Genomic DNA, 19,436 nt, shown 5'->3' with positions numbered 1-19,436 from the left:
ACCAGCTGTTCTGTGGGAGAAAGATGCAGTAGTCTGCTTTGGTAAAGATTACAGCTTTGGAAACCCTATGGGTAGTTCTGCTCTGTCCTACAGGGTCACTATGAGTCAGAATTGACTCGACAGCAGTGGTTTGGGTTTTTTTTTAATTTGTTTTATTTCAAACAAAATTTTATTGCAATTCAATCCATAACATTTCTCCCTTTGGCCCCTCAAAACCATATCTTTGCCACATGCAGAACAATTCACCCCATCACATCATACCAAAAGTCTTAAATCAACTCCAAGTCCAAAGTCTCATCTTCTGAATCATTAATCAAATATGGGTGAGACTTTAAGTATATTCAACCCTGGGGCAAAATTCCTTTTCATCTGTGAACCTGTGAAATTTACACTACAAGTTATCTGTTTCCAAAGTACAACGGTGGAACGGGCACAAGACAAATATTTCCATTACAAATGGAAGAAATTAGAGGAAAAGAAGGGATAACAGGTGCCAAGCAAGTTCAAAATCCAGCAGAACAAATTACCTTAGTTCTCAAGACTTGAAAATAATCCTCTGTTCTCTGAGACCAGAGAATGGCCTTGCCCTCCAGACTCTGGGTGTTGGCCACGCCCTTTGGGTCCTGGGTGGAGGCCCCTCAGCCCTGAGCTCCAGCTCCACCTTCCAGGCCCTCTGGACAGCAACTCTGCTCCCTTGGCTTTAGGTGGCCCCATTCTTCTAATCCATCTGAGTGGCGACCCCATCCCTTCAGCTTCAGGAGGCCCCGTTCTTCTGGCCCTTGGGCATGGCAACCCCAATCCCCTGGCACACTTTAATGGCAGTCCCACACTCTGGAACCAAGTTGGCAAAGATCTAGGAGGCTCTGGCCCTACCCTTTGAGATCCAGGAGACCATGGCCCCACCCATTGAAACTGAGAAAGCCTTGCTTCCTGTGCTCCTTTCAACAGTTCTGCTGATCTCTGAGCTGTTCCAGGGATAGTCCTTTTCTTTTCTTGGAGAATAACAGATGTTGCTACTTTGACCTGTTTCCTGCCTATAGAATTCCACTGTTCTTTCCTTTGATTTTTCCTCTATCTCCTTCAGTCTAAGGTGATGGGTTTTCTGCTGTGGTAACTGGTTAGATCCATAAGTCACAGGCTTAATCTCTTTAACAAAAGATTGTACAGCCACATCCTTGGTGAGATTTTAGGACACATATCCTTAATTTGTACAACAAAATTTTCCAAATCTTTAAGTTCCATTTTTATTTTGCACAGTTCATTTTAAGTTTAGGAGATTAGAAGTTTGAATTCAGAGCACCAGCTTTAGGGAAAGGCTTTCTCTCTCTCTGTTGGCTCTGGAGGAAGGTCCTTGTCCCTTTAGCTTCTGCTTCCTGATTCCTTGGAGATCTCCATGTGTCTTGGCATCTCTTTTACCCCACCTCTACTATGTTTGTTTGTTTAATCTCTTTTATATCTCAGAAAAGATCGACTTGAGATACACACTACACTACTGTATTTTCAAGCAAATAACATGCATCTTCTCCAGTTTGTTTGCCAACCACTTCCTCCCACCCCCAAGTAAGCAGAATATGCCAATTTTTTTTTTTACATGCTGCTGTAAAAAAAATTAGCATACTGTGATTACAAAAATACCTCCGGGGAGAGGGAGCAGTTGGCAAACAAACTTAGAAAGGTGTGAATTGTTTGTGTAACAATACGGCAATCCTGCCTCATTAATATAACAAAGACAATCCATTCCCAATTAAGATTATAACCACAGGCACAGAGGTTAGAATTTCCAAGTCATGTGTTTGGGGGACACAATTCAATCCATAACAATGACTTTGCCCTTCTGTTCACTCTCTGCCAGGTTACCCCATGAAAATCCGTCAAGACCCATTTTCTATGACAGCCTCCAAGACTCCTTCAGTAAGAATCATTTACTCCCTCCCCTGGGCTGCCACAGTACTTTATATACCCCTCAATTTTATACCTCTCATTATGAAAAATTATCATTTAGAAATGTCTCTCTATTAGACTGTGAGATTCCCCCTCCCTGTACTCTCCCCAGTCTTATCAATCAAATGTCTGGCATGAGGTGGATGCGTCAATAAATGTTTGTTGGTTTAACTGCTTAAATGATTGGAATGGAAATTTAATTCCTGAAGGAAATGAGAAGGTTAAGTTTAGAGAAACTATAACATTGAGATGGGGAAGACAGCTGTTTTGGAATACATGAAGAGGAATCAGGCTCTTTCTGTATGGTCAGGGAGAAACCATAAGTGAATGATATAGAGGTAGGTTCTAGTCTGGTAAACAGCAGAATTATCCAACAATGAAACAGGCTGCCTCTTAAGAGAGAAATGGCCTCACTGTCTGGGGTATCTCAGCAGAGGTTGTTTCAGGGCTGCTATACAAGGAACGCCTGCATAGGGAGGGAGGGAGGTCAGACCAAATGACCCCTAGAGGGAATGTGCCTATGATGATCTAATTCAAGAAAAAGCATTAAGGGCTAATGCTGAATTAAAACTTGATTAATAAATATGTTTGATCTTGTATGCCAGTCAATGGACAAAGAGCACTGTGTACAATTAGTGAAGTAAAAAGTGGGCTGGGGAGGAATGAATGGGATGGTGCAGGTGCATTGTATTTTCTAATCCTGAAGATGTTCTGCCTCCTATATAACATCGGCATGTTGACAGTTACCAAAATAAAGGGCAGATTAATCATGAAAGGTCAAGCTCTAAGTGAGGCAGGTAAGGAGAAAGTTCTCTGTGAAAGAGGCTGATATCCGAGGGTAAAGAAGCACACACCCCACGTGCCTATCTCCACCAGGTACTAAGACAAACATGGATAGAGTTTAACAATGGAATCAAGTCTGAATTATTTTAGGCTAGTGGCATCTAGAAAAACAACAAATTTGACTATCAGAGAGTGGTTTCCTTAGAGAAATCAAAATACCTGTTCCACCAACACCGTGAAGCCCAATAAGTGAGCTCTCACAGCTCCTGGAAGTGTGAGAGCCACATTTTGGAAACTTTACAGGCTTACCCACCACCAATGTCCCAGGATCTTTTAATGATGCTGCCGTATTCGCACCATGTCAGCCAAGGCCCTGATTTCTAATCTTACCTCCTGGATCTAATTAGCCACCAAATCCTACCCCTTCTTGGAATATGTCTCATATAGATCCATTACTTTTCAAATCCTCAGTCACACTGTGGTTCTGATCTTCAGCACCTCACACCTGAGCTACACCAATGATACCATCTAACTTCTACAAAAAAAGAGCCATATATATTCTCTCTTGACTAATCTCGCTGCTTGTGGTCTCTTTAGCACACTACTGAAAAACCGTCAGGGGACCTGCCACTGCCTGCAGGCTGAAATCAAACTGTGTGATGATCTGACATTCAAGGCTTTTCTTAAATTGGGACCCAACCTGTCTTTCAAGTCCAGGTTCTTTTAACTTGTTTGGCTTTGGGTGGATACTTACATGCTGAGTCCCATCCTGGGATATGAGTGTAACTTGTTGACTCAACCCAGATTGGGTTACTGTGGCTACTTGTGCAGACACAACATCCTCTCCTTCTACACCTGTAACATAGGTAATCTGGGGCCCTTTAAGGACGTCTTCGCCTTGACCTGTTTAAAACAAATGAATCATTTATTTGATCAATCAACTAAGCTGTTTAGAAAACAGATGGCATTTTTAATATTAAAGACAAAACTATAGAAACTAAAAGGTATTCATATTATATTCTAAATCATGAAAATGGCTCCCAGCACTTCTTTCCAGTTCCCCCATCTCTACTTTTGCAAAGCCAAATCAAATCCAAGCAGACCAAACCAAACCTTTCCACCATCAAATTAAAGTGTTCTAATTTTGGCGCACCTCTTTTGTCCTCTCAGTTGGAGTGACTGGGCGATACTGTGATGTGTGTTGCAGCCAGGGAGGGGAGGAACTATACCAGAAGACTGACTGGCAAATAGCCTACCCCAAAAGATAAGTATGTACTAAGGTCTTGCATTTATTTAAGGAGATGCTAAAAGTGATATTCTTTATAAACATTAACCACAAAACCTGAATGGTTTGTAAACACAACCTATGGATACTAAAATACTTAGTCTTTCACACAAGCAATAGCAAGTCGTCAGTTCACAGTGACACCACTGTGCAAAGACAATGTAATGGCATGTTATCTGGAGCAAGGTTAATCATTTAACAAGCAACAGAACAGAAACTTCCATCCGCTTCTTTATTTTATAAAGAACCAGCAAGTAAACAGCAATTTCATGGTCTATTACTGCTACATTTGACAACCAGGAAGATTATGGTCCTTCCTTTCTTTCATCACTTTCTACCTCCTATGAAGCCAGAAGAGGGTAATTTCCCCCCCCACCAAAGGACTTAATATGCTAATTCGAGTATTTCTCAAAGCCAGTGGCTGAAACATGCACTCATATGGCTATGGTCCTCATGGTGTAATTTCCACAATGGTCATTACTTCATTTCTTTTTGTTCTGTTCCACAGCTATTTATGTACCATTATTCTAATAGATTACAAAAGGCAGGGGATCATATGAGAGAAAAAGAACACAAATCCATCCCTATTTTCCCTACTTAGTTTAGCTTTTTTTTTTTTAAATGTGTATTTTCTAAAATATAAAAAATTCTGACAAAAAAACAACATTTAAGAAAGAGGCTGGGGAAGCTTAAAAAGGGAAAAGACTTACCACTTACGTTTGACATCGATAAAGCCTACATTCTAACTGAAAAGATTCAGCAGTTTTAACAATACGTTTCCAGTGTTTTGGCTAGAAAATAATATAGCACTCAAGGCTGAAGGAATTCCTATTTTCTTACTATCACATGACCAACTCCTGAAAAGACAAATTAGGACTATTGTATAGGGAATCATTTGAGCAGGTAGTGATCTGTTCTTTCCATTCTTCTCCAACCAACTTTTTCCCCTAAATGATTTTCAAAGCTTCAATATCAGTTGTTAAAAATGAGAAAAGATGTTTTCTTTTAATTGTTAAAATTACTTCATTATGGAAGTACTCAATGAAACTATAAGACAGCATGTCGTTTTCTGTTTTTTAAGAAAAATCTTTTTACTTTAGCTATTGATTTTCTGTTCAAGATGCTGAGTTATTTTACTGAAATCACAGAATGTAATTCCCTAAATATTTTTCGAAGTGTTTATTTCCATTGAAATGAATGCTTTTAACTCCTACGACACTACTGATAGCACCTGAATCAACAAAGCATATTTGAGAGTACTTCGCAGCTCTCGTGATTTAAGACCAATCCGCTTAACCCAGCTCTGAGGCCCTGAATAGTCTGGCTGGCCCCTGCCTTGCTCTCTAGCCACATTTCACACCACTCTTACTGGCAGTCCCATGGCCATTGGCTAGGTTTCTTTCAGTCCCTCCAAATTACTTTGCTCTCTCCACCCTCAGGCTTTTTGCATGTGCCATTCCCTCTGTTTGGAATGTTCTCTTGTCTTTGTTCCCTGTTCCTGACCCCCCACGCCTGTCACCTGTTTCTTCACCTAGTTAACCCCATTCACCCTCTAGATTTCTGTTCAAAAATCACTTCCTCAGCAAAGCCTCCTCTGACTTCCCAGTGTAAATTAAGGTTACTTCTTCTGCATCCCAGAGGACCCATACCTTTCCTTGACAGCATTTACCCCAGATGTAAATAACACGTTTGCCTGATTATGTGATTACCATAAACTCCTTGAGGGGAGAGACAAAGTCTGCTTTACTCATGCCTGGAACAAAGGTGCTAAATACATATTTGTAAGTGAATGAATGAGAGTGAAAGAGAGAGAAAAAGAAAAAAAAAAAAAAAGGAAGAAAGAGAGAGGAAGGGAAAGGAAGAATAGGAGGGAAGGAAAGACGGAGAAAGGGGGAATGAAGAGTCAGCTAGAAGGGGCTACACACCGACCTTCTGTTAGGGATGACGGTATAATATGGGACTGGGTAAGGGTGATGGCTGAACAACATGATGAACATTAACTGTTACTGAACTGTACATGTGAAATGTCAAATGTTTTATTACCATATTAAAAAAAATGGGGGGTGGGGCAAAAAGCAGTATCTGAAAGCATCAGTTCAAAATATTCTTAAAGTAAAACTTTATGACTTGAGAAAATGCCATGAATCATAAAATGTGTTCATAACTGCTGACTCACAAAAACAGAGAGACAGACACTGGGCAGAACCCTCACCTGGGGGAGGCTCAAAGAAGGCTTCCTGCTCCTCCTCAATGGGCTCGGTGTCGTTGTGGGCCGTCCGCTTGTGCATAGCCAGCGTGGAGATCTGCTTGTACGTCTTCCCGCAGTGGTTACAGTTGTATGGTTTGGAGTGAGTGTGGACAACGTGGTGTTTGTACAGACTGGAATATTCTGTAAACCTTTTGTCACACCCAGGGACTGTGCAAACATATGGCTTTTCCCCTAAGTAAAGAACAGCACCCACAAAAATCAACTTTTAATATGAAGGCCATAATCATTCCATATACACCCCTGCCCCCTTCTAATGGTAAAAGTAAATAGTTGCCAAATCCCTTCCCTCCGGCATGAGGTAGCACACAAGAAAAGACTTCCTAACTATGATTTTGACTTGGCTCAAAAGGTAGTCTGTATCCTGACGGTTGTCCCTGTGATCCAAGTTATCACTTTTCCCTTAATTTCAAGGGATGAGAAAAGTTTAAGGACAGAGATGTTGCACAGTGTAAGCTTTGATGAGTCTATAATTTCTTGTTTCCTGTAACTATATAATTAAGATATCATTAATGATATTATGCTAATAAGGACAATAATACATGCGATTATTACTATAACTAATGTAACTTAACCTAAGGATTTTAGAAGTATAATAAAAGACTTTTCTAAAAAGCCTATCAGATATAACTGGACACTTTGATATATCTAAAAGGATATACACGTTTCATATTAACCTCACTTCTTGCATCCAATCAAAAGCTATTGAGTATCCACTAAAAACGACTGGGCAATACAGAGGGAAGTGAAAACTCTTTCTTTCCATGAAACAACTTGAGAAACAATATAGGCAGTACATACATTTTTTTAGAACTTTTTATTATTGAAAATTTCAAACACATATGGAAGTGTAGAGAAATAATGTAATACACTCTCATGTTCCAATCACCAAACTTCAACAAAGATCGATTCATAGGCAATCTTGTTTCATTTCTTAACTACACATTTCTCCCGTCCCCCTACCCTGGCCTATTCTGAAACAGCTCCAGACAGCATTCCATTTTATCTGTAAATATTTCAGATTGTATATCTGAAAGATGGATTTTTAAAAAACAGAATGTAAACAAAATTAACAATAAGGACTTAATATCACGAAATATCTAGACAAAATGTTAATAAGTGTGTTGAGGGAGGAGGGGGACCTAGACCCGAATATGAACTGGAAAGAATGAACCTGGAAAGAATGAACCTGGAAAGAATGAACGTAACTGTAGTTTAAATGAATACTGTTAACCACATGGGGATGGAGTGGGGAGAAAGAACAAGTGACTCATGTACACAGTACCTGAATAATGTCCTCAAGTCTTGGCCAAGGTGAGAGGTGTGTGGGGTGAAGAATTAAAAACAAGTCTTCAATTCTTTTTAGTAGGTTTGTTTATTGAAGTAATATGAGTGAAGCAATTCTGAAAACTATTTTAGATGTAATAAAAGATTGAGCAAATGAGTAAATATGTCAATGCTGTTAGAAGTCAGAAGTCTCAATGTGGAAGATGAGATAATACAAACATGGAATGGGGGAAGAAACAAAGAACCCTGTGGGGATGGCCTGGAATTAGAGGTATTGTGTGAAGTCATGATTTCTAAAATATGTGTATGCATTTTATGTCTTAGTTTATTCTCATTCTAAGCCTTCCTTGGGTAATTCCATCTTTTCTCATGGTTCCAAACACAGTAAAACCACTGACAAAAAGCAAAACGTCCTGCTAATGTAACCTGAAATGTACATATTTGTATATACAGTAATTGGAGATTGCTTCTTGTTCCCCTGCCAGCAGTGGCGTCACTAGTGAAGTGCAGGGGGTGTGGACCACACCTGATGACACTGTCAGAGCGGCTGACACCAAAATGATTGCCTAGAAAATTTTTGTACAGTGTTTCAGCATAAATTATTTTCTATAAAAATATCCTTGTAGGTAGTTTTCACAACCAAAAAATTTTTCATAAGCCCAGTTTACATGTATCAATATACCTACAAGGCTAAAACTCTACGCTAATTTTACTTTTTGAACCTTCTAATGTGGTCTGGGAAAACTGGCGGTGCGGTCGTTAAGAGTCGCCAGTTCGAATCCAGCAGACACACCTTGGAAACCCTGTGGGGCAGTTCTACGTTGTCCTACAGGGTCGCTATGAGTCGGAATCGACTCATCAGCAATGGGTTTGGGTTTTTTTTATCGGTGGTCTGGTCAGAGCTGTCATTACTACCCAATTGCAATGATGCTTTGAATCACATGGTTTTGTCTGCACGTGCTACAAGCACATTGTTGTTTTCACTGCTGCCGGTTTGCAGTTACTGATTTTGTCAAATATTCTGGTGTTTTTAGCTACAATATTGTAATTACCATGGGGGGTGACACCATGAGTTACTGCGCTGGGTGACATCAACCCTAGTGACGCTACCGCTGCCTAGTTCCCATTCTCGCTCGGAGCAGGGCAGGATAATGTGGATGGTTCTAGGGGAGATGTGGTGAGGGCAAGTCCAGGCAGGGTTGTCAGGCAATGTTAACTCAGAAAATCGTCTCCATTGATATTTAGGCCAGGGCAGACAACCACCACCAGGTGGCACCAAACCACCGTCAATACATGAATGGATTTGGATTGTGCTTTTGAGCTGCCTGCTGGCTAGCTGCATAGCCTTACCCGGGGCGTTTGATTAACCTCACAAGAATGGACTGTATTTTACATTGCTGAATCTTTGGACACCACCTATAGCATTACAGTGGGCATTTACTGTATCATCTACTTGATGATCATTAACCAGTCTTTTCTTCTAGCCAAGATCTACGGGAAAAGATCGAAGTTGTCAAAGATTTCATTTTACTTGGAACCGTAATCAACACGCATGGAAGCAGCAGTCAAGAAATCAAAAGAGGTGAGAGCAACTAGGAGTACATAGCAAGGTGTATATAACTTTTTGTATGAGAGACTGAGTTGTAAACTTTCACTTAAAGCGCAATAAAAATTAAAAAAAAGAAATCAAAAGACGCATTGCATTGGGCAAATCTGCTGCAAAGACCTCTTTAAAGCGTTGAAAAGCAAAGATGTCACCTTGAAGACTAAGGTGCACCTGACCCAATCCATGTTGTTTTCAATTGCCTCCTATTGATGATGAATAAAGATCGAAGAATTGACGCCTTTGAACTGTGGTGTTACAGAAGAATACTGAATATACCATGGACTGCCAAAATAATGAACAAATCTGTCTTGGGAGAAGTACAACCAGAATGCTCCTGAGAAGCAAGGATGGCGAGACTGTCTCACAAACCTTGGACATGTTGTCAGGAGGAATCAGTCCCTGGAGAAGGACATCATACTTGGTAAAATAGAGGGTCAGCAGAAAAGAGGAAGACCCTCAATGAGGTGGATTGACACAGTGGCTGCAACGATGGACTTAAGCATAACAACTATTGTGAGGATGGCGCAGGACCTGGCAGTGTTTCGTTCTATTGTACACAGGGTCACTATGATTCAGAACTGACTCGATGGCACCTAACAACAACAAGATCTACTTCTTGGGTCAGACCAACATTTATAACTACCGGCTGTCTCTCTATAAGGAGCCCTGGTGGTACAGTGGTTAAATGCTTGGCTGCTAACCCAAAGGTCAGCAGTTTGATTCCACCAGCTGCTCTAGGGGAGAAAGATGTGGAAGTCTGCTTCCATAAAAATTACAGCCTTGGAAACCCTATGGGGCAATTCTACTCTGTTCTACAGGGTCACCATGAGTTGGAATTGACTTGACAGCAACAGGTTTACTGTCCCAATATCAATGATTCTCAACCACATCTATATATAAAATACCTGGGGAATTTTTAATATATACTATTCCCAAGCCTTACTCCAGGCCAATTATGTCAGAATCTTTGCAGATTCTTGGGAGTTGGTGTATTTTAAAATATGCAGTCATATTTGAGAACACTGCTCTACCTGGATGTCCCACAGACATCAGTATGGCCAAACTTAATGTAGGCATCCTTCTTACTGGACTCTAATTTGCCCTGTACAACATGTTGAATGGTAAACTCTCAGATAATGAACCTAATTCCATTACTTTAAGTGAGAAAAATAATATTTCCCTAGTCCATCTAAAAACCCCAGCCAATTTCTCCAAATATCACAAAAAGGCTCTTAAGCACCAGTGTTATGATCCAAGTTTGTCTGTATAATACAAACCACTTCAAACACAATTACCTAATTATTTAATATCCAATTAACTCATTAGTGGCTATATGTTTGTATGCAATACACAGTGATACTGTAGAGTATTGAATAGGAATTGTTTTCTTTCTACACTCCAAACATACTATAATTAAAAAATGAAATATCTTAAAGATACAAAATGAATACAAGTTTTAATAGCAAAATATAATTTTTTCTTCTAATCTATGGTCTTTTCTAGCCCTCTTAGGTTTTCAAAGCCTTTTCCACTTTCTTAGAAGACACTTTAACTTAATAATATAGGGAAGACGTTAACGATAATGTGTAATACACTTATACAATGTAAGCACGATATAGCTGTATCACAAATATGACTTTGGTGCCTTCTATGTCCTTTCGCTCAGACTTACAAATAACTTACCATTTTTTCCTTGCATGGAAAAATGCATGCACATGTGAATTCATTATAGTGGGCTTTCAATTTGCATCACAAATATTGAGTAAAAATTTCCCAAATCATTATAGCAAACACACAGATAATAATAGTTCAGATGGTGAGGTGATGCCCGGACATCTGTATCTTCCCTTTCCAACCTGCTTATCCCCAACTGACCACTATCACCCAACCTATCATTCAAGCTAGAATCCCTCCTCTTTATTCCCAATGATTAACTTGGTCACAAGATCCTTGTCAATACCTCTTTAATGCCTTTCATTTGTATTCTTCTCCATCTCACTCCCCTTAAATATTCTAACAACCTGTAACTGGTCTCTTTAACCTTTCTATGTTCTTATTGGCTGAGTGATTTTCTAAAACTACAAATTTGCTTTAAATCCTCTTAAAGCTTCTCCTCTGGCCACAGCAGATCTCAAACTTGTTAATGTACTCTTTTCAAAAGAAAGGGATTGTTGCAGGTCTCTGAAAATATTCCAAAGATTCCCCCAGGGGTCTGTTGTGGAATGCAGCCTGCGAAACACTGACTTAAGTAGCTGAAGTCCCATTCTGGGAAAATGTCATTCATTTGTGAACTATCACCACTCTTAACACCAGTAAGAAAAACAATATATTAAAAAAAATGCTTGTAACTTCGTGGCTCAAGTAGACACATGAGACTATGTGGGCGACTCCTGCCTGGTGGCGAGACGAGAAGGAAGAGGGGTACAGGAGCTGGGTGAATGGACACGAGGAATGCAGGTTGGAGAGGAGGAATGTGCTGTCTCATTAAGGGGAGAGCAGCTGGGAGTGCATGGTGGGGCGGGTACGGCTTTTTGTATGAGAGACTGACTTGATTTGTAAACTTTCACCTAAGGCACAATAAATAAATTAAAAAAAAATTATTGTAAAACTCATGTACATTCTGCCCTACCCTTCCACCATCCCCCTTTCTACATCCACAGACCACTCCTCCCACTCTGCCCAACAGGCTCCACAGCACCTGGTTTATGAAACATCCTTAGTGCACCAACATGGCCCCTGCCTAATCCTCCAACTTCACTTCATACCACCCTTCGACCTGTGTTCCACGCTCCAGTCACATGGAACCACCCACTGTTCTCCTCATAAGTCATGTTTTTCATACCTTTGTGCTTTTAACTGTAACATTCCCCCTGCCAAATAATCCCTTCCGTCTACCTAGCAATCTTCAGAACTCAATCTAAAAGTCAAATTCCTTTGTAGAGTCTTCCCTGAATGCTTCTTCCATTCCCTAGAGATGGCTGCTCCCCTCTCTGCTCCCACAGCAGCTTGTTCATGTAACGGGGGATACTCTGCAGCAACTGTGTGTCTGCTATCTCTCTCCCCAGTTACAATGCCCTTGACAATGTCTTATCCATCTCTATATCTCTGATTCCTGGCAGTAGATGGTCAATAACTGTTTGGGGAGAAAACGATGCATGAATACTAAGGTAAAATTTTTTAAGTTGTTTGGTTCTTCTCCACCATGCCAAGTGATAGGAAGAGGAAAGAGATTAGCAGGAAAAAGTTAGAGAAAGAGGCAAGAGTTAAACTAAACCATGACAGACAGAAGACGAACATCAGAAATCAGGGACTATTACCTGTGTGTATTCGCACATGGTTTTTATAATTGGTTGCACTGGCAAATGCTCTCCCACATCCTGGCTCTGTGCAGTAATAAGGTCTTTCTCCTGTATGTGTCCTAATATGCACTTTCCTGATATTTGATGTTGTAAAGGATCGACCACAGCCTTCAAAGGGACATTTAAAGGGCCTTTCTCCTGAAAACACAAAGGGAAATAAATTAGACTGTACAAAAATACACTGAAAATTAAAATGTCTTATCCTTCAATTCTCCCTAGGATTATGCTCAAGACTCTAGCTTCCCTTTCAAGATGTTCTCCTCCTCCCCCATAAACAGCATCCTCCATTCCAAACTTAAAATTGACATAGGAAAACCTAAATGGTACTCAAAAGTCATCGCTTGATTATATGAATCTTAAAGATGGAATTATCCAGATGGGCATATAAAAAAATGAGCTGAGAAAAGCAGAGAAAGAAATATAGGGAAAAAAAGCTTTCAAGCAGCCATCCAAGCACAACAACTGATCTCTTTTTGCCTGGAAAAACAGAGGAAGAAGGAGAGTCAACAATAGGAGGAGGACACGGGATGTGTGGCTAACTGCCTCCATGAACAGCTGCTTCCTTTGCCAGGAGACCAGAAGAACTGGATGGTGCCCAGCTACCATTACTGAACATTTTGATCAAAGATTCCACAGAAGAATCGTGATCAAAAGGGGGAAAATACAAAACAGAATTTCAAATTCTCTTGGACTCCAGACTTCCTAGAGCCATGAAGGTTGAATCAATCTCTGCAAATATTTCCCTGAGATAATCTTTAAAACTTAAACCAAAAATATCCCCTGAAGTCTTCTTAAAACCAAATAACAGTTTAACTTAACTAGTAAAAATGCCTTGAGCATTATGCTCTTTTAAGAACTATCTATTATGGGATCAAACTGACAACAGCAACTCAAAAGATTGGATAAGAACCTTAAAACCAAACCAAACCCACTTCCATCTAGTCCACCAACTCACTGCGACCCTATAGAGGGCAAGTGAATTTATGTTAACGTGGGATGAACAACTCAGAAAAGGGGGGTGAGAATGGTTATGCAACTTGAAGAATGTAATCAATGTCACTAAATGGTACATGTAGAAACCCTTGAACTGGTGTATGTTTTTCTGTGTATATTTCAACAATAAAATAAATAAAATTGAAAAAATATACATGAAAGGAATATAAATTAAAAATAGAGTAAAGAATAAGAATTAAGTTAGAACAACTCTAACTAAAACCAAACCCATTGCCATTAAGTTGACTTCAACTCATGGCCACCCCATGTGTTAGAGCAGAACTGCTCCACAGGGTTTTCTTGGCAATAATCTTTACGGAAGCAGATCACCAGGTCTTTCTTCTGTAGCACCACTGGGTGGGTTAGAATTGCCAATCTTTTGGTTAACAGGCAAGCACACACCATTTGCACCACCCAAGGACCTTTTTAGAACAACCCCAGAATCCCCTAAAAGCTTATCTCCTACTTATTTACTCTATAATACCTTGAAGAAAAATAATTTTTGGCCTTTTTTTAATCTAGTGTCTAGGCTATAATGTACATCAAAAATACTTGCTGAATATATTACCTTTCTTATAACCTAAGCTTATGAAAAAGTCTACTGTGCCTACCACAGTCCTTCCTTTATATTTGCTTCACATAACCTCAGGACCCAAGAGGCTGTTAAACTGGAAGGAAGTGGCCTCTGCTTTTTTTTTCCATGTGCACTTTTCTAAAATGTGCTTAAATTTACAAAAAATTTCTGGGACAGAAAAAAAAAATCTCTCTCTCAACAGATATATTTACCTACAAATAAGTTTGAGGTTTGTTATTTTTTCTTTTGGCCAAGTGACGTTATTATTTTCCTGTTGGTGGAAACCATTCTGAAAGATTTCTGCCCTCAGGTATAAAATCATTAAAAAATGAGCAGGAATCTTTGATGCTTTCCTTGTCAGAACATTGGTCAATAGGCCAACCTAAGAAAAGTCTCATCTCCTCTCTGGGTCTAGATGAGTTCTAGTCTTCCCAGCCCTGACATACTACAAGGAATCAATAATTCTAACAATTTTCATTGTACTATAAATTGTACTAATCTGACTGTAGCACTTTGCTTTGTTTTTACACTGAAATCACCTGTGTTTGTAATAGAAACCCTTTACTCAATCCAACATTACACCAAAGAAAATACCCATGATTTAAAAATTGATATATGAACATGTGGTTTGCTGAGTGAGTGCCATCAAACAAATCACAATTCTAACATTTTTGATAAAATATTAATGATACTAAGATTATTGGTTTTATATAGATTTTATATAACAAGTTGGCTTTATGTAACAGATCCAAATAGAATTCAAAGGCGTCTGAAAACATCTGTTGCTGATAAGATGGAAAAAAATATGTATGTGGGTGAAATGGAGGCAGAGACAATTTTGTTCCTGAACACTGTAAAGCAAAGCCAATTTGGGATCACATCTGAACTAACGGTTAAAATGGCGGAAAGAACCTCCCACGGAAATTTGCTAAACTATTTCAGAATACTTATCAGTACAGCATTTGAGGGCAAAGTTAACATACCATGTTTAAAAACATCTGTATCAAAACCCCAAACTATATTATCTTATGCTATATTACTCAGTCAACAATGTATAATAGCACATCTTATCAAAATTTTCTGAAATTCTCCAAAGTTTGATCCAAAGCAAATAATTACCTTTCTAATATCAATCCCACAAATAATCAAATATTAGGGGGAGAGGGGAAGAGAAAGGGAAGGAAGAGATGGAGAGGGAGACAAGGCAATTTAAAGGGGAGAAGAGGTGATCACAAAGAAACAACAAATCTTTCTTTCTGTGGGGCTGTTAGGGGTTCAGATACTTTCTTTAGCAGCTGCCTGACACAGAAGAAGCAATACTAAACTGGGAAGGAATTCGGTGCCTTACACATTGTGGTCTTAGTTCAGCTCCTAATTAGATGTGTAATCCTAGGTAAATAACCTTGTTGCTCAAACAATTCCTAAAAACTGAGAGTTGACAGCCTAGAGTCATTGTTCCTAATCTTTTCTGGGATGTGGACCCTTTTGAGAATCTAACAAAACCAGACCCTTGCCCTGCAAAGAAGCATGTATGCACACACAGCCAAGTGCAAGACATTTTCAGGAGTTTAAGAGACACGCTGATTGTGACCCCCGAAAACTTTTCCAGAGACTACCTCCCCAATCCTCTTCCTTCAAATTAAGAGCTCCTGGCCTTCACGTGGTCCTCTGTTTACACCAGTACCTGTATGAGTTCTGATATGTTTCTGTAGATCTCCTGAAGTTTTGAAAGATTTAGTACAATTATCTTCTGAACACCGATATGGCTTTTCTCCTGTATGAGTTCTGACATGACTTTTTAATCCATAACCTTTAAGAAAATTTTAAAAGAAATTTAATTCCATTTAATTTATCCCTCTAAACATGCACATTTTAACTAAGGTATTTACTATATAACAATATTTTGAAAAATATAGTAAACACCAAGGATATAACACTAGGCATACAACGGAATAACTACTATAGACATTGTTTACAACTCATGGAAGACTTGAAAAAGCTTAAAGTAGAATCAAGACATAGAATAAGGAATGGGACAGAAGTCAGGAGGCCTGGTACCAGTCCTGGCTCTGCTGGATGTGTATTTGGACAAGCCCATCCCATGCTAAGTCCCAGGTTCCCATGGTTCCCTAAAATCTGTCCCTAAGAAGGCAGAGTGTGGAGTGAAAAGCAACAAAGTAGGCGGAAATAGGTCTCAGGAGAAAAATGAGAATAGAGAGAGAGGATTAGAGCAAAGCAGGACAAGGCAGGTAATGGAGAGACTGAAAAACTGATCATGTGTTTCTGAGTCAGACAAAGCAAGGGTTAGTTAGTTCCTGCCTCTGGCCCGTCTCCACTCAGACCCTAAGCAGAACCAAGAAACAAAGACAATTCATGTTTTTACCTGTTGCAAATGCTTTCCCACAGCCAGAATGCTCACACTGATAAGGCCGGTCCCCTGTGTGTGACCTCTCATGGACCTGTTGTTAAAACAGAGACATGACTGTAGTTTCTTTACGTATCCCTCGGGTACGTGTTTCAGCACAGACCTTTTTTTTTCCCTCTCACTGCTGAGTTATTTTGTTGTTTGTATCTTTAAAACACAAGAATTAGCTTTTCACAAAACCTACAACCCAGCAATGCTCAATATAGATCTAAATGTTATATATGAAGAAATATCACTTTAAATAAGGAACAGGAACATCTGAAGTTTAAGTTTTTCTGAAGTGGTCAAAGGTGTTGGTATGAAATATTGGCATGATGAGAAGCAGGAGCAGAGCATAGGCAGAGGCTACAGTATGGGCTAAGAGTGTGGAGGCTGCCGTGAGAGGGGCCTAGATTTGAGCCATGGCTTAACTACTGACTTGCAGTGTGGCCACAGGAACTTACCTTCTCTAAGCCTCCAAGTCCTTTCTGTAAAGCGGGGACTTAAGAGTATCTACCTTAGAGGGTTGCTGTGAGAAATTAATAATGACAATGGACAACACCTACTGACCCCTTCCCATGTAACAGGCTACTCGTCAGTACTTCACACGTACAGCATTAACTTATTCAATCCTTACAACAATCCTATGAAGGAGGTACTTTTATCATCCATTTTATAGATGATGAAAATGAGGTCAAAGAGGTCAAGGAACACATTAAGGAACACAATAGGAAGTAGTAGAGATGAGCTCTGGGACCATGACTCCAAATAGGGTAAATGCACACTTCCTGACACACTGTAAGTTCTGAAGTTAATAAATGTTATCTGTTATAACTATGATTCATGGTATGCCATGTTTAGCTGTAATCAAAATAAAAATACCCAAATATTCGAAAGACAAGACAAATTAACACCAACTTTTGCTGGGTTCTAATGAATCGCTGTTAACAGAGTGGTTTCACACACACGTCATTGTGATTACATAAATTTTACATTTGACTAAAAAAAGAGTTCAAATATATAAAGTACCTACTACCCTATGTCAGGTAGTATGTTAGACACTGGGGATACAGAGATAAAGAAAACATAGTCCAAGCTCTCAAAGGCTGACAGTTTCTAAAGTCTGTATAAAGAGCCCTGGTGGTACAATGGTTGAGTTAAGCACTGGGCTACTAACAGAAAGATGAGCGGTTCGAACCTACCCGTGGCTCTGCAGGGGAAAAGACCTGGCAATTTGCTCCTGTAAAGATTACAGTTTAGGAAAGCCTAAACTGTCGTATAGGGTTGCTATGAGTTGGAACTGACTTGATAGCACACGACAACACAAAGTCTGTACAGGCTTCTGTGTGAGCATGTGTGCTGTATCTTGTTAAGTGTGAAAAAACGGACCATTTAAGGTTTTTAATTATGGAGATTTTGCAGTGGACTTTGAACGACACAAGTGTATCATGTTAATATTTTATGCCCTAGGTATTCTCATAACTAGATACAGCACTTCTTTTATATATACCTTAAGATGATGAGCTGTTGTATATAATTTTCCACATCCATCATATTCACATCGAAATGCTTTCTCTCCACTTTGTTGAGATTTAGCAGTTACTCTTGTTGCATGTCCTTGTAAGACAATCTAGACAAAACAAAAAGTACTATTAAGACTTACTGACATAGAAATAAAATAGATGAAATTACTATTTTCAGAATAAAAAGGGATAAGGCTGCAATGTGGTTTTTCAGGCTCCGTCCATCACTTTACTAAGATTCTATCACTGAGTCAGTTGGCTTAAGTCTGTTCCAAGGCTGAGGCCGGCGGCTCTGGAAGTCAGCAAAAGGAGATCCAAGAGAGTGTGCACAGCTGGAGCCCACAGATCTAGCCTCATTCCAGAAAAACCAAACCTAGTCACATCTCTACTGATATGGGTACTCCTTGACATACTCAAAGAATATGTTTTAGGACACGTGTCCTAAAAACAATGTCGAAAGCTTTTTTCCCATCAGGCAAACACAAGGGGTGGTGGTCATTTGAGTCACTTGCAGAAGACAATGCCATCCATATGACACTAATCTGTGTTCAGTTGAAGATAATTTTTCTGGGATCTAACACCACAAACATTTAAACAACAGCACTGATGTTAACACCTTTTTAAAGATGACCACCTATTTTAGAAATTAAGATCCCATAAACACTGAAGAACGACTTTCTATTCTGTGAGCCGTGAGGTGATAGTGTTGCAATCTGTGCAGATTATCAGATACCTCAAAAATCAATCTGTGGGAGGATTTTTAAATTGTAAAAATTTTGAACTAATGAAGCAAAGATCATTGTAACCGAGAAGATCCTTACTAAAGAGAAATCTAAAAAGGTGTAACGTAATTAAGCAGATGACGCTGATGGCTCTTTTCTGAGGAGATGTTAAAATCTCTCTGGTTTCTGTTAAAAAGATTCCGCCCACTCCACAACTTGAGGATCAATAAGAATTTCCTGGTAAATAAAAATTTCACAAACATATCTTTAATTGCCTGATGCTTTTTATCGCCCATTCTTACGGAAATGAATCTGCGCTTTGCAGAATCTGATTGCTGCTGTGAGATTGATATGGAAAATTTGATTTTTAATTATTATAGGTTTTTAAATAATGTGCGTCCCCCTCACTTTCAGTAAGCCTGGATATTTTCAATCTGCACAAAATTATGACTTAATACATTTAATTTATTTATATGACATATTTATATAAAATAAAAATGATTTAGGGTAGATACACCTTAAAAATTTCTTACTTACCATTCTGCATGTGACAAAACATCTTTTTAAAAATCATTTTGCTCTTTTATAAGAAAGTTACCTAAACGGATGGGTCAGGTCCTCACCACTCTAGGTAATGATCCACTACAGTAAAACACCTGTTTAAACAGTGAGGGGAGGGAGTGAAGGAGTTAC

General features: G+C 39.3%; 1 protein-coding gene across 4 annotated transcripts in view; it reads right to left on the bottom strand.

The window, feature by feature from the left end:
* Window positions 1–19,436, bottom strand: part of ZNF143 (zinc finger protein 143) — a 69,728-nt gene that overhangs the window by 11,709 nt on the left and 38,583 nt on the right. For all 4 annotated transcript variants that reach the window (XM_049890344.1, XM_049890341.1, XM_049890345.1 and 1 more), the window contains exons 8-13: window positions 18,009–18,128; window positions 16,478–16,553; window positions 15,779–15,904; window positions 12,486–12,665; window positions 6,222–6,449; window positions 3,479–3,627 (exon numbers count right to left, since the gene is read on the bottom strand). In XM_049890344.1, coding sequence (XP_049746301.1) covers window positions 3,479–3,627; window positions 6,222–6,449; window positions 12,486–12,665; window positions 15,779–15,904; window positions 16,478–16,553; window positions 18,009–18,128 — 879 coding nt within the window. The remainder of the gene's footprint in view (window positions 1–3,478; window positions 3,628–6,221; window positions 6,450–12,485; window positions 12,666–15,778; window positions 15,905–16,477; window positions 16,554–18,008; window positions 18,129–19,436) is intronic.

Source organism: Elephas maximus, chromosome 7, assembly GCF_024166365.1.
Source record: "Elephas maximus indicus isolate mEleMax1 chromosome 7, mEleMax1 primary haplotype, whole genome shotgun sequence".
NCBI classification, from domain to species: Eukaryota; Metazoa; Chordata; class Mammalia; order Proboscidea; family Elephantidae; genus Elephas; species Elephas maximus.
The sequence above is the reverse complement of the archived record's forward strand: the minus strand, read 5'-3'. Positions and strand labels throughout refer to the sequence as shown.